General features: G+C 46.2%; 1 protein-coding gene across 1 annotated transcript in view; it reads left to right on the top strand.

Annotated features, from left to right (window-relative positions):
• Positions 1-6,218: 6,218 nt before the first annotated feature.
• LOC119458294 (uncharacterized) overlaps positions 6,219-16,016 on the top strand; it is a 67,933-nt gene continuing 58,135 nt past the window's right edge. Inside the window, exon 1 of the mRNA XM_037720128.2 lies at positions 6,219-6,352. Coding sequence (XP_037576056.1) covers positions 6,251-6,352 — 102 coding nt within the window. The 5' untranslated portion in view covers positions 6,219-6,250. The remainder of the gene's footprint in view (positions 6,353-16,016) is intronic.

Here is a 16,016-nt window from a genome sequence, read left to right as displayed (position 1 = left end):
GATAACCGATATTCTAGTTGACATTAAGCGAAAGAAATGGAGCTGGGCAGGCCACGTATTGCGTAGGATGGATAACCGATGGACCATTAGAGCTACTGAATGGATACCAGGAGAAGGGAACCGCAGTCGAGGACGGCAGAAAACTAGGTGAGGTGATGAAGTTAGGAAATTCGCAGGCGCTTATTGGAATAAGCTAGCACCAGACAGGGTTAATTGGCGATCGCAGAGAAAGGCCTTCGTCCTGCAGTGGACATACATACAGACTGATGATGATGATGACAGTCATCTTGCACGTGTCACTTCAGCTTGACACAGAATGCATTGAACCATGCAATGCATAATGGTTGCGTGTGCTCGAAGGCCCTTAGCCCCTTTAATGAGCGGGCTCGAGTCCGGCCCGGGCCCGTGGCTTCAAGCCCGAGTCCGGCCCGGATCCACGGCCTCAAGCCCGAGCCCGCTCAGAATCGCTTCGGCCCGGGCTTTCGGGTCGGCCCGGGCTTTCGGGACGGCCCGGGCTTTCGGGTCGGCCCGGGCCCGTGCAGAGCTCTAGGGTAGACAAACGTAAGTCGAGCAGTTGTGTGCATGACGTGAGCATGTGTGTCACCGGAGACACCATGTATGTTGCTCGTATCACGCTTGCAAACACAAAAAAAGAGAGAGAATAAACTTTAATCAGAAGAGCACTCGAGCGTAGGTAGCTCCTGCGCTCTTCATTGGGTGGTCCGCTCAGTCCAGGAGTCCAGCGGCCTTAGCTGCCCTTCTCGCTCGGTGGACCAGGTTGAGCTGGCCCGTCGAGTCGGAGCTGGACAGCACTGCCTGCCATTGCCGTGTGGTTGGGTGTGTTATGGGTGTGAGCTGTGGTGTGTTTGCGCAAGTCAATACTATGTGGTAAAGCGTTGCACATTGATCGCAGTGTGTACAGTAAAAAAAGAAGAGTGTTCGTTTCTTTTCAAACCACAAACCCAAACTTCTCGGCAGAGAGCTCACATTACTATCCCCCTGTTTTCAATTAATTTGAACTTGCTGTTCTTTGCCCTTTGCTTATGGCCTTGGGAAGCATTGTAGATAACGGAAGCTTCATATTCGGGAACACTTTGAAAAATGACTTTACACAACGGCCATATATCACCTGCAAAGATCAAACATTTATTGTTCTGCAGTCACATGTTTCCTACTTTAACCCCTTAACCTGATTTTACAACCTAAAAATGTTTAGAAGTGTGAAATTCTTCGTAGAGCTGCATATTTTGCGCCATATATTTAGTTGTGATACGAGGACCCAATCTGTTTTCATCATCCTTGTTGAAAAAAAAACAATAGAAATCATCGTGGATTATTTGTTTCATGAAAATTACGAGAAACTGCACAGATACACATGTGGGAAAATAGCGGAGCACTTCTAATGAGCGAACTCTTCATTTCTGCCAGAGGATGCTCGTTGTGATGTTACCTCGTAATCGGCAGTTAATGAGATTTGATGAAATGCAATCCCCGTGCCTCGCATAGTTAAGCGAGGTGAAAAGAAAAGCTAGTGCATGCCTTTCTGAACACACAAAAATTACCATAAATAAAACATAAATAACCGACACCTATTGAAACTTTCGGTTCGTGTCGCCCACAAAGTGGCCTCCATTTACTTAAAATGTGAAATGTCTTCTGGTTTTAGTCATATCCCGCAAGGGAAAAATCTTTTGCAGAATTCTATACAATGCCTCTAAACAACCCGAGAACTAGGGTCTACCCATTTTCAATAAACCCCTAATTGACACAAATTTCAAGATTTGGCTTGGTATTGTCCATATTGTTTGCCATCTTTTCTTCAAATATAAACTTCGCGAGTTGTGTAGTTTCTCCAGAAAAACGTCAAAACTGGCATCTAACATTATCGAACGCTTTTGTCTCATTAACAGCTTCGTTGTAATTTTCTCACCGGTATGTGAATTGTAACGTTACAGCCAGATCATATGAAACGAAATGACGGATTGGACGGCTTGCTCGATGTGCTGTGCTATCGTAATCGTCACTATTTCCAAAGCGCTGGTAATATTTGTATTTGGTGCGAAAATATAACTGGTGGGCACTAAATTGCTGTACACTGCTTAATTAGGATGCATGGGAAATATCCACAGGAGTTGTACGTCAGCCTAATAAGCTAATAACTCTCTGCAGAAAGGGCCGAGAGCTATTCACGTTTGCTGAACAATAAGCTATAAATAGTAGTTGTTGCAGTTGGTGCTTTAAAACTCACATGCAGAACCAAGCCTTATATTCTGTCATACAGACTTTTTTTACCTGAGTAGGAACAAGCTCTCCTCAGCACACTTTTAAAACATTGTTATTATTATGCTTTATTCGAGCTCAAGCAGCCCTCTACCGATGAATTTCAATAAGGATGAGAAAAGCCGTTATGGCTGCAGCACAGGAAATACATGCATATTGGAACCATAGGGGTAACGTTTGCCTTGCTTAAAACTGAAAAATAAATACGGCGGAACTAATCTCACGAGAACTATCAGCGGTAATGCGATTAAAATTTGAGAAATGTAGCTAGACACCGTATTCCTGAAGCCACGTTTATTTACCATGTGTAGAGGTGATTCCGAGGATTTTGTTAATTCTGCTGTATGTGACATACCGCATTATCGACCAACTTTTCAATGGCACGGCTTGACAAGATCGCCCCTGAGCGTGGCAACATGACAACGATTGCATAACGCAGATGCAATGAAGACACCGCGTCGACAACGGCATCACGACAATGGTATGACGAAGATAGCCACGGATGACGGCAAGAGTGTCGGTTATCGAAGTTAGGATGGCGTTGATGAAACGACCGCAGCGGCATCAAGCTCGTGGTATGACAGCGAATTCAAGGCGACCAATGTATTCAATGGCATCAACCGCATAGCAATGATAAAATGACAATGTGATGACGACGAGTGTGTAGTGAAAATGGCGGAAAGACGACCGTATTTTGATGCCTGTATGGCGCCGATGGCGTGAGGATGACAGCATACCCAGAGTCCGCTGACGAAGGTGGAGTGAAGACAGTGGCACGACCACGGCGGAGTAACGGTGATGGTCTCACAACGAATACATTGACTGCGAAGGTATGTCTCACGACGGTGGAATGACAACAGTGGTATAACCACGATTGAATCAGGACAGCATGATTAAGACAGAATGAAAGCTTGGCGTCGATAGAACGGCCAATCTGGTTAGACGACGATGGCATAACCGCAATGATATGACGTTATTGGAGCGACGAACACGGTAAAATGACAGCTGTTCGTCACTGTGTTAACAACATACGGGGAAGCGTGTGCGGTAGAATTTTGTTATCCTTTCACGAGCGCTCAGAACTACGGAATTTCCACGGATTATGCGGTCTAAGCGCCCTAATTTTCATACTGAGAAGATCACGTTACCTATCCTGGTTTACTCGTCCTAGCTTTGTAACCTGGCGATCTCAATTTTAGCGCAATAGTTACACTTTACTCCATCGTTATTGTGAAAAATGTATTACTAACCGAAAACCACATATTTTTGTAATCTAATAATAATGCCTATGGCAACTGTAGTTGCCCCTAAATCAGAAAACATATTTAGAAGTCCTACCGAAGTAATATTCATGGTCCTACTCACAAAAAAGAAGGTTAAGAAAGCATATATGGTACGTCAAAACGTTGACGCATATTGGCACATGAATGACAATACATTCCCGTAATTGTTTGCTTATTGAACACCTGTGCGGACACTGGACAAACATTAAACACTTCGGTAGGGGATTTGGGTCACGTTGGCTTATGTAACAGCGTTCCATAACGCCTGCGTTGTTGAAAGATCATTCTCATGCTTTGGCGACATTTTTAGCGACTGTGAGGCAAAACTACCGGAACATTTAGTCACTTTTTAGTCTGAGTTTAGCGGAGACAGCCAATATTATGTGGCAGCACACTTATCAAAATCCTTCACGCTAGCGTGGTTTAAAAAGGGCTTTCAGTTCCACCTGCGAGCTCATTTGTTATAAGCTTGACGTTAGCTACAACGACGAATTTCCATTGGCGGCTTGACGGGAACAATTGACAAGTGAATTCCAAAATCTTTGCTAATAAGTTGGACAAGTACTCGAAAAAAGTCGCAGTTTCGCCTGAAAGTCGAAGCATCGATTGCGATAGCAAATTAGTAGACAGCTATCAGATGTAAGGATAGTAGTTTTATCAGCCGCATAATGTTGTAAGTGTTCTCTTACTAACTAAATAAACACGCACGGTGTCACGCACGTACAGGTAAACATAAACACATCTCGCTCGATGACCGCGGGAACTCATCAAAACTCTGGAAAGCGCGCCAGATGCAGCGGTCAAATTGACCTTCGCGCGGTCTCTCGTCTCGCTTCAACGCGAACGTCGAAAGCTCCGTCAGCAGCAACGCACCCCCCACCCCTACCGTCTCCGTCGCCTGCTGCCTGTGCACCGCGATTGAACGAAGTCCGCGCGCTTCCGGCCGCCTTCTTCTCTCGCGTGCGCGAGATTAAGCTGCCGTAGGCGGCTCACCCTCACACGCTTTCGCTCGCACACACAGCGCGCGGCGACGATTTTGTCGCCGTTGGATTTTATACGGAACCTCACGGTGACAACGACGGTGACGACGACGGCGACGGCAAAAATGCGCTTGGAGTGTGCATGAAATTGTTATCGCAAGAAAAATATCTTGCTTTGCCTGCTGTTGCTACGAATCTTCCGATGCAAATTTGATTATTCTCTCTCAAACCTCCAATTTTAAATAAATATAGACTGAAACACTCTTGCATTTCAGTTGGTGTAGAATACGTAGTTTTTGTAACAAATGGAGTAACACTGGTCAAAAAATCATGTCTGACAGGCCGAAGCAAATAGCAGACATGCATGGTCCGTCAGACATGTCTCTGTCCGGGGACCGTGCTTTTCCTAAGCAGGTGCAGCCGCAAAAACCGCAGCTGGGCAAATATTTCCCTTAAGAAAACAATCCCCTTTTACGATACGTCGGCTCCAGCCACAGACAAGTCTATTCTACCAATGTTGCCCATGAAGTGGTAATACACATTTGGAATGCATTGTCATTCATGTGCCAATATGCGTCAACGTTTTGACGTACCATATATGCTTTCTTGCCCTTTTTTTGCGAGTAGGACCCTAAATATTACTTCGGTAGGACTTCTAAATATGTTTTCTGATTTTGGGGCAACTACAGTTACCATAGGTATTGGTATTAGATTTTAAAAAATAAACTGCGGCTGTTTACATCGTAAAGCGATTTACCTGAAGGAGTTCCTGTTGCATATTTTTTGTTCATAAGCGTGTAAAGACCTATTTTTAAGTAATTGATGGGTAGCCTACATCATGGGAAAGTTCTCTAACTTTTACACTTTCCTTTAAGCTGTGAAAACAAAACAAGAAGATAACGAACGAAGTTACTGTGAACATGAACATACTAAGGGCATCACAACTAGATCAGTAAAATTATACAAAACCTATATGAAGTTGTCTCAGAATACCTGTGCCATAAACAAATAACTTTCTTTTTCATGTGGATGCTTCAAGCCATAACAACATAGAAAACAGCCATGGTTGTTTTCGTCATTCATTTCAAAACAAATAATTCAGGGTTGTTGAAATTATTGCCACATATGTAAGCGGTATAGAGTTCGTTTCACATTCAATTTGATAACATTCTCGTCCACAAACTTACTTTAGAGATATGAACTTTAACCACTGTTGAACAAGAGAATTTTGTTGAGTAGTGTTGCTGTGCAACTGCTTCATATTTGTCTTAAGGGCACTATCGTCGCATTGGTTCCTGATACAGAGCGCCCGAACTAAGTCGTGCTCCAAATTTTTATGCAATAAAAGAGAAGTCCGAAGCATCTGTATGGTATTTATGCCGGTAATTAAGCTCCAAGCATGAAATATCATGGTTCAAGATTCTGCTTCGATATTTCACGAAATAAAACTGAAACGAGAGGGGCCTCCTTTAGAAGCATGCCAACCTTATTTTTTACAGAAACAAACGACCGATACATTTAGGTGAACAGCTGCGAAGCTGCGTGCAATGTGTTTGCAAAGAAAGTGCTCTCCACGGAGCCAGAAAAAAAAAAACATATGTCACACATTGTTGTTCTCCCCATTGTATCCACCTTTAAAAGGAAAATGTGGGTAAAGGCAAAGGTATGTATTTCTGTATCCTCACAAGTTGCTTTGGCAGCAAAAGCATGGAACGAAGAAAGCTGTTTTCTGCACTTCTGCTTATCTCGACCTTTACGGTGTTGGAATGCAAAGTGCCCATTGTCGGAAAGGTTTATAATATCAAAAAGGTAGTATATATCTTCTTTTCTATGTATGCCATTTCACTTCGAAGTATTGGTATGGTTGGAGTAACATGAGTTATAATGCTGTATGTGCTGCGTTAAAAGGGACCTTATTAAACAGAATTTTTCATACCTGATTAACACGAAGGAATGAGTGAGATGCAGTTCACTGACAGTACACCCGTAAAATAAAATAATTGTATGTGTTCATAATACGATACTTTAAGTGCAATATTTACTCGCTGCTTGCTTTTGGCTGCTTTCGATATTGTGTTGCAGATGCTACTCGGTTTGCTACCTTGCCACACTGTCGCCCTTCTTCATAGCCAGTCGTATACTATCGTGACAGAAATAAAGCAAACCAACCTAGGGCGCTAGTTTAAGTGAATGTTTTGTTCATAGAGCTCATTTTTAATTGTAGTCGCAGTCAGACCTGCTTCGTCAGTCTATGGCGGTACGTGAGATCCCACGGTATTACGCAGCTAGCGCAACACCGCTACGTCTTTCGAGGTCTTCACCGGCGATAACGCTTAGAATGGGTCCATGTGTTCAATAAGGACAACTTTCGGTGACCCTCAACGTTCAGTTGTTATCTTCATACTCTTGCGTGACGCTTCATTTTTTGTTGGTATTATTGAATGACGCCGAAAAGAAGCGGACGTGACTTCTCTGCGGCGCTGTCTTCTCGATTCAGTTGCAGCGGTGCGCGAAAAAGATAAGCTTTTCGCTTCGATTTTGTGCACATTTCTACTGGGATCGCGAAGCAAATAGGTAGAATGGTTAGAAAACTCAAGGTAGTTTTGGTGGAAGTGCAGTTCACAGTGTGTCAGGTCGCAGTTCCTGAAAGGCTGGGGTGTAAAATTGAAAAGTCAGTACTTGCATCAAAGAGGAAGATTTATATGGTAGCTCAAGCAATAAATTTTGCTGTCATTGGCATCATTCGCGATATGCACCGAGCTGGAAGTGACGGCACTTTTGTCTGTGATGGGATACATTTGAATAATTATTTAGTACTGTGTATTTATGTACTGTTTGGGTGTCAATTCGTGATGCGGGCAGTAGCTACATTAGGCGGTCCGCAGGCAACCAGTACGACAGAATAAGCATTGAATTTAGCAACAAAACAGCAAAGAGCTGAATTAAAACACATTCATTTAGTAACGACGTGTGAAGAATAAACATAGATGCTGTACAATTTGTTACACAAACATGCAGGGTGATCACAAGCCGTAGAAATGCCTAGGAATTAAGGTAAACTGAATGTTCTAGTAGGAATTAACCATCATTTTGCTGAAATAATAGGCGTAAAGAAGCGTTATTGGTGTTTAAGAAAGAGTTTTCGAATGAGCAGCAAAGAAAATAGGCCTTAGTTGGGATGAAAGCTGAAACCTTTGATAATATTCAATAAAAACTAGTGTGCGAATGCAATCTCATGTAGGCGGGTTGGTTTTCATGTCAAGAGAATTGTTAACTAAAAAGATACAGACAGCTCTATGCATCATGCATAATGACACAGAGAGCATATATTGAATTACCAACCAATTAAAACATTTTTAAGTTATAAGGACATTTTCTCACTTTACGTTTTTTAAGAAAAGCTCACATAGTGAGAATGAAATATTACGAAAAAGGCAACCGTTGTCTCAAACGGGTTAGAGATTGAATATTGTCGCGTTTTAGTGACAGTGAAGGACCAAGCACTGCAAAAGCCTGAGTTCATAATATTGACACACGTACTTCTTTATATTTCACCGGTGACCGCTTTTCACCGGCTAAAAATGTTAAACGTTATCCGTCGGCGCACGACGCGCCTGCATGTTTTGGAACTTTCTCGAACGTTATCGACGCTTCGATGCTTCTATCCGTTGTCTGTTGTCACCGACGCTTATGTAATCTGATTATATTGTCGCGAGCGAAACAACAGAGCCAGCAAGAAGTCCCCGTCTTTACTGGAACCAGACCAAAAAGAAGAACGTTCTCTTCTTCTTCCAACCCCCAAGCGAGTACGTGCCACAGCGGATGGCTCCTATTTGACGGCATGTGGCAATATTAGCGACGCGAATTCTCTAGTACTTTCTGGAAGACACGCGGGCAACAGGGATCACTCTGGAACCTTCGATGTCTCATGTATAAAATCTTACGCGTTTCGCCGCTGATAAGATTTCGACGATCGCCGACTGTGTTCGCTGCTATCGCCAGGTTCGCCCAGTAAAAGTTCCGTTTCGTCATTTACAGTTTTGCGACTGTTTTCTTCACCGTCACTACTACGTGACAATGACTCCTTATAGTACGAACTTGCGACAAGAAAAACAAGAACCGCTCGAATTGTAACGAGAGCACAAATAGTAGTCGTCAACCGTGAACTTTATCGACGCTTACGACGTTTGCACTGGTTTTTGCCTAGTTTCATTCTAGAGTAATCACTAATCGTTCAGGACATTCCAGATTCCAATATGCTTGCACAGGGTCGATAAGGAATAATCATAGGGCCGGTATTCATGAGCTGTAAGTAACACGCTTGCTTTCGACAACCATAGTGAGCGATAGACATGATCAGGCTAAAGTAGGCAGTCACTTTATTCACCCCGTGTTCGAAGGTGTTGTACGCTTTCTGATGCTTCCATTAACTGAAATTTCCGATGCTGACCAACACCTGCGTGCCTCTAAGCAATCAGTGAGTTTATGTGGTCCTATGCGCCCGTAATATGTAATTAAGACCACAAAATGCAGTACTGTAATAAATGCACTAGACTTAGCCTGTGAACGAGGCTGATTCGTGGCTGTGCCTACCATTCATCCGTATTTCACAATAATTATAGCAGTTACTAGTAGCAGCTCTGATTCAAAACCCACACAATACATTTCAAGTGATTCCTGCAGCGCACTGGTTGCTGTCAAGTTATTTTTTATGCGAATAGCATGCCTTGCGTACTTCAGCCACATATGGGTCTATCTGTGGGTCTATCTATCTAGCCTCTTACACCCACCCTGTGGCCCACGTTGGCTACCTGCTCGGGTCACTGGCAATGTCCTCCTGGTCATGATATCGTCGTCACCGTTTTGTTGTCATCATTCCACCTTCGTGATATCTTACTCTCGTCATGCCATAGTCGTCACACCTTCTACATTGACCCAATGGCCCAAGCTGTCAAACACCTTAGGCAACTGCGTATGGATGTCACGATACGTATCGTGATGCTACCGTGGTTGTTGCATCACCTTAATACCAGCTTCGCCACCCGACACTTGTCATATCGTCATCGTCACATCATCGTTGTCATACAGTCGTCATTCTTTTGTTCTCATACTACCACAGTAATGCAGTCGTGGTCCTTCAATCGATGATGTCAATCTAGCTTCGTGATCTGGCTCTCGTCACGCTGTTTTTGTCCCACCTTCGACTGCGACCCAGTTGTCTAATATTTTTGGCTGCTAAATATGGGTTCGGGTGGTCATGCAGTAATGGTTGGTGCATTGTCGCAATTTCAGCTTTGTCATCCGGATGTCGTCGTAGTCGTGCCATCATGATCACTTCAGCTTCGTCATCTGACTCTCCCAATGCTGCCGTCGTCACGCCATCGTCATCATACAGGTTTCTTATGCAGAGATTGTCGCGCGATTGTGATTCTACACTCGTCGTAATCGCATTTTCCTCATGCCACTGCCCTGCTATCGTCGTTATTGCGACGTCGGCATACAGATGCTACCATTGATCCAGCGGCATATCATCGTCATCTTGCCGTCTTGCTCGTGCCATCGTCGTCATTCTCGCGTTATTGCCCAGTTTTCATGATATCGTCGTCGCACAGTCATTGTCATTTAGTTGTCCTCTAGTCGTAATGTCACGTTGAGGCATGGCATTAGGCCTTCGTCATATTTTAAGAATCGACATCTCAATGTCGTCATGCCATCATCATTATACATCTTGTCGTTCGATTGATATCATTCCTTTGTCAACATTTCTCGATGCTCGTAGGCGATCTTGACATACAATTGTCATAACATAGGGGGAAGGTATCGCAGTATGCGGCATGTAGCTGAACCAACGAACGTCCCAATATTACCGCAACACATCCAAAATAAACGTGACTTCACTGATATGGTATGTCGCTACATTGTTCGAGTGATACTCGCATTACCGTCATAGTCATTGTGGCATGAGTTCTGTTATATTTTTTTAATACTCATGAGCTATATGGTAGCGTCGCACTGAGCAGTGTCATTCGCCTAATGCTACGCATGCGTTAGTAACGTTTAGGCAACGGTTATATGCCAGGTGACGGTGGCTGTTACAATTAGCTGAGACGATCCTGTGGGCGTATACTTTAGCGACTGTGAGGCCACTAGGCTTCGCTAGGTCACCACGCCGCGCAAGTATGCGAGAAGTCGCAGCTACTTATAGGTTGCTGTGAGGCAATTCAAAATGATGTAACACATGTCAAAAGTTAAATGTCCTGCAATGCCTCTACCCATGTGAACGCCTACGTGACACACGCGCGGCAGCGTGCCCAGATTTTCCACCTGTCCCGCAGCGGGAAACCAAGCTTTCCGTTCGCAGGGCCATATTATGCGGCGAACACTCTATCTGTTTAAGAGAACCGCACACCAAAGTCTGGTCCTCTATCCTCATCTTTTTTGACTTGGCGTTGTTGCAGTTTTTAAGCGAAGTTTTATAGAATCACAAGTGTCGGTGTCGGTGGTGTCACGCTGAAAAGTGGACCGATTCTGGTGATAGTGCAGAAAGGTTCCAAGCTCAATGGCACATACCCCTGTAGGCTCGGGGACCGGTAACGCGCCTTAGAACTACCCTTGCCACACGTGGAACCCAAAGAGACAAAATCACCAACCCTCCCCCTGTCCAGAAAATTGGAGGTAAGCTGCTTCTCGCCCGATTCTAGCGTGAGGGCTTCGGAAGGCCTGCCGAAACGTTAGCGAAGAACCATGCACCCCGAGTTGCGGGAGCGCGATGTTGAGGCCAAACGTCAGCGAAGCGCCGCCGACCCTAATTTTAGGGCAAACGAAGCGGAACGCCAGTGACAGTGTCGTCTTGCCACAGGCTTCGCTTACCTCCATTTTCTCGACAGGGGAAGGGCTCTGAAACTCTTTTTAATACGTGTGTGCACAGTGCATGAGAGCCGGCATATTCCCGCCGGCAGGAAACACTTCTGTGGATTTACTTATATATCCTCCTCCATGGCAGCAGCTGATGACGACCAGATGGCAACGTCGTCTATGAAGAAGAGACTTTGTCCCTCGAGGTCCTGTAAGTAGGCCAAAAAAGCCTGCAAGTGCAGCAGAGCCTTCCCGTCTTCGATGTTTCACGGTGGAGAGACCCATTCTTCTCTGCTTGAAGGCACACTATACAGCAGTGTCCACTGGCCGAGTCCTATTCATCAGAAGAGTAAAAGCAGCTCCACGGCAATCGGTGGGTTATCCTGAGCAACAAGGAACACCGGGGACAGGCCTTCCATAAAGGACCAGGCCCAGGTGGCGTTCAGTCTCGCTGACTTCCCCTACTTGTTGAGGAGGGCAGCTATTGCTGGAGACAGCAGGGGGTCAGTCTGAACCCGTCGCATAAGCACGACATTAAGCCTCCGTAGCTTGGTGTAGGGGCTTGTGTATTCGCCTCGTTTAGCATTCGCCATATGATCAAGTAGCTGTTGGCGATCGCGCTGCGCGCTCTGCCAAGCCTCCGCAATGTGTAGATATTATTTCTAAGGGTGATTTACCCTTGTTCCGCAGCAGGCCGGATCAACGGTGGACGTTATTGGGGGGGGGGGGGGGAATTTCTGAAAATATTGAAAGACGTGCTGCCCTGTGAGCTTCCTCGCTGCCTGCAGTGTTCGAGCGGCCGAACGAATGTGACGTACTGTTGCGTAGTCAGTGCCCCCTGGCTCCGCATGCAATGTATGCTGGCCTGTCGGCATGTACATCGTCACCGTGCTACGAGCAGAGCGACCGACGGAGACAATGATCATCAATGGGACGAAGAAGACGACGCAGTGCTGCTAGGCTAGACTATCCGTCTTACTGAATGTGCCCAACCAAGCTTGTAAGACAGACAAAACACCTTTATTAATCTCTATATCTACCCGTATCAATTTTGATGGAGGTGCTGGGCTTCGGCGCATGATGGAACTCCGCAGTGGACTACCGGGCCCACAGAGGAGGCCACTGGTTCCATCACGCCGGCGGAGCCGCAACCGTCGAGCACCTTGTCCTAGCCGCGCGACCCTGGGACCTTTAGTGGCAGCGGTACCGTCGACGTTGACGAATGGCTTGCCAGGTACGAGCGCGTAGTTGCCCACATCCGATGGGACCCGCAAGTAATGCTCGCAAATGTGTTTTATTGCCATAGCGATTATATGGACACTCAAAAGCAGATTTCTGCCGTCGGCGTCGCCGTCGCCGTGAGATTCCGTATGACGTCAATGGAGATAAAATCGTCGCCGCGCGCCGAACGCTGTATGTGCGAGTGAAAGGGCGCGAGGGACGCGCGCTTTAACGGGGAGTGAACGCACGGCGGAGAACAAACGCGCGTTCTGCTCTGTGCTCCCTTAAGGGCTGCAGAAGTAGGCGTCTCTTTCCTCCTCTACAATCACCATATATGTAGAGCAAACGTGCCTTCTTCCGACGCACGAAAGGCCGTGGGGGGAGGGGAGGGAAGGAGGCGACGTTTAGCTGCGGCACCAAGTGCCTATTTATATCAGAGGCTCCGGCAACAGTCACCAACGCCGCACGCATTTTGAGTGAACGCGGGCAAAACACCGAGGGCGTCGACAACAGTTCTGCGTGTTGCCGGTGCTGCTGCATGTCCAAGTTTATACAGCTGATAAAGCTAATATCATTACTCCGTATAGCTCTCAAGTTTGCTATCGCAATTGATGCTTCACCTTTCAGGTGAAACTGCGACAACTTTTTCTAGTGTACAGCTCCCGTCTCCTGTAACACTCGTGAAGAAGAACTGACCAGCTGGGACTTATTCAAACAAGAGCTATGTGATCTTTTCGGCCACGTCACTAGTCGCTAGCACGCCGCTTCGCAAAAACTGCTGTCGGACTCGAAACAACCACCGAATCGTACGTGACGTATATCGTTGATGTTTTTGCTCTGCTGCCGCGTCGATGTCAATCTGTCCGAGACTGACAAAGTAGGCCACGTCCTGAAAGGCATCGCAGTTGATGCATTTGACTTACGTGTGTTCAAAGAATGTTCGACCGCGAACGACATTATGAGAGTGCCGACATTTCGAAGACGCAAAAAGCTGTCGCATAGTTTAAATGTTTGTGCATCTTGCCAGCACCATTGCTACGTCATCATGCGCAGACGCGCATTCATCCCTCAAGCAGTGCACAGCTGATAGCCTTTTGCGGATTGTGCGTCAGGAAATTGAGGTGGCGTCACCATCTTCCTCTTTTGACCACCCTTCTGAGCATTGCGGACCGACTATCTCCTTCATTCAGGCTTTTGTCCGCGAAGAATTGGAAAATGCATGAATCCCACTGATCTGTTCCGTAAGTCGCCCTTAGATTGGCCCTATTGTTCCGCCTCCTCGACCATCAGCGTAGTTGCGGTGCTTCGGGATCCGGCCCTATGGCCAACGCGCGACGATAAGCCGATCTGCTTTCACTGCAGGCGGTATGGGACCATTGCCCGCTGTTTTCGTTATCGTCAGCCCTCGTCCCATCGCTCCGCTATTTACTACCAGCCGTGACGATAATAGCGCTTTGACATTTGCCACTCAAAACGACCCGGCGTACAGTGAAGCTCCCACATCTACCAGGCGCTCCAGCCGTTCTGGGCGCTCATCCGCGGAAAAACTGACTGCTGCAGCACCCCGAGGTGACACTGCAATGCATCCCGACCTGGATGTACTCTTCTCACCCTGCCGACGCACCAGAACTTGCTCGCTGTTAAGTATACGCCCTACAAGTCACTGCCACGATCAATAACAGTGGGAACATTTCCGTCATGAGGGATGATCTCCAGATAAAGCAAAAGGAAGTGTTCATACCTGTCGATCCTGCGTTGTACGGGATGCCAATGGAGAAACTACCGCAGTGATGCGAATGTGTGCTGCCCGTGTGACCATGGGTGGTCGCCACATCTGTGTTCTCTATCGCTTACTTGAACACTGCCTAACGACGTCATCCTCGGCCTTAATTTTTTATCCTCCCGCTCAGCTATAATTGATCGCACAGTTGGTGTCGCACAGCTTTAGTTGCTCAAATCCATTGACCTTTGCGACACAGTGCAGATCCACCCCTACTGGGCTAGCTTTGTTCGGTAGCCACCGCAAGCCCTGACCTGTATTACTCCTGAGCCTAGCCCCTGTCTACTGGATAGTGACTGTGCAATCACTCCCTCTGCTAGTGCCTTACTGTTGCATAGCATCTCATTGCCTCACACCGTAGTGACTGTCGAGGCCAAGAAAACCCACAGATTGAATTTCGGATTTTGCCTACAAGTACTTCCCTCAGGCATATCCCTCGCCACACTGTCGCCGATGCAGGAGTACCACATTTTGGGGTTCTGACTTCATACGTCTTGAATCAGTCCTTCGTCTGCGCATACTTCCTCTGCGTGGCGTCACATGGAGGCATCACCACAATGATTGCCCCAGCCCTTCTGCCCTCACAAGCACACACCTTCCGTCGTCTGGATGCCTCTTGCGCCGATATTTTTTTTTACTTTGTCAGTCGGCCATTCGACCAAACCTCCCTTGTGAAGCATCGCATACCTACCAGCGATGCCACGTCTATTCAAAGACGGCCCTGTCGCTTGTCAGACAGCGAGAGCCAAGTTATACAACGTGAGGTTGATAGGAAGCTTACTGAAGGTATTATTGAGCCATCGTCGAGTCCGTGGGTTTCTCTGTTTTCTTGGTAACGAAAGAAGGATAACACCTGGACATTCTATGTAGATTATTGACAACTTAACTAGATGGCAAATAAAGATGTCTATCCACTTCCATGCACTGGCGACTGCTTTGGATTGCCTTCATGGTGCGATGTATTATTCATCGGTAAATCTTAAATGGACAATGAGACATCCACCAAATCGTAGCAATTGCTACAAAGGAAACCCATAGAGGTTCCTCGAAACAAATGCCTCGAAGTTGAAGAAAAATTTGTTCCGGACCAGGACGAATTTTTCTTCAACTGCGACACTTTTTTGCCAGTATAAGCGATATTGTACGGTGAAAAGTCCATTCGCGTCATCAGCATAAATAAAAATGTCCTAGGTATCTCGTGCGTTGACCATGTCGGTAAATAATCCGGAGTTCCCCACTACGGCGGTCCTCATAATGATATCAAGGTTTTGGTACGTGAACCTCCTGAAGTTGCAAGAAATTATTTGAGTCTTGGTCCGGGGAACAAACCAGGGACCCATACCTTTCCCTAGCGTGGGGAAGGAGGGTGGGATGGTCACTCTACTTTTTAAGCTAACGAGGCGACTGACAGATCACAGAGCGAAGGCACAATAATCATTGATTCCAAGCGCCCGATCAACAATACTGTCTAGTAGTTCTGCAGAAGCCTGCAAGCTGGAGGAAGAAACATGACCTGTGGAAATTTGCTATTCCCCGTACAGTATCCGCCGCTACAAGAACAAAACAAAATCTCTTATCGACATACTGCGAGCACTTAGCAATGACAGCTGACTCCTG

The sequence above is a fragment of the Dermacentor silvarum genome, chromosome 7 (assembly GCF_013339745.2).
Source record: "Dermacentor silvarum isolate Dsil-2018 chromosome 7, BIME_Dsil_1.4, whole genome shotgun sequence".
NCBI classification, from domain to species: Eukaryota; Metazoa; Arthropoda; class Arachnida; order Ixodida; family Ixodidae; genus Dermacentor; species Dermacentor silvarum.
The sequence above is the reverse complement of the archived record's forward strand: the minus strand, read 5'-3'. Positions and strand labels throughout refer to the sequence as shown.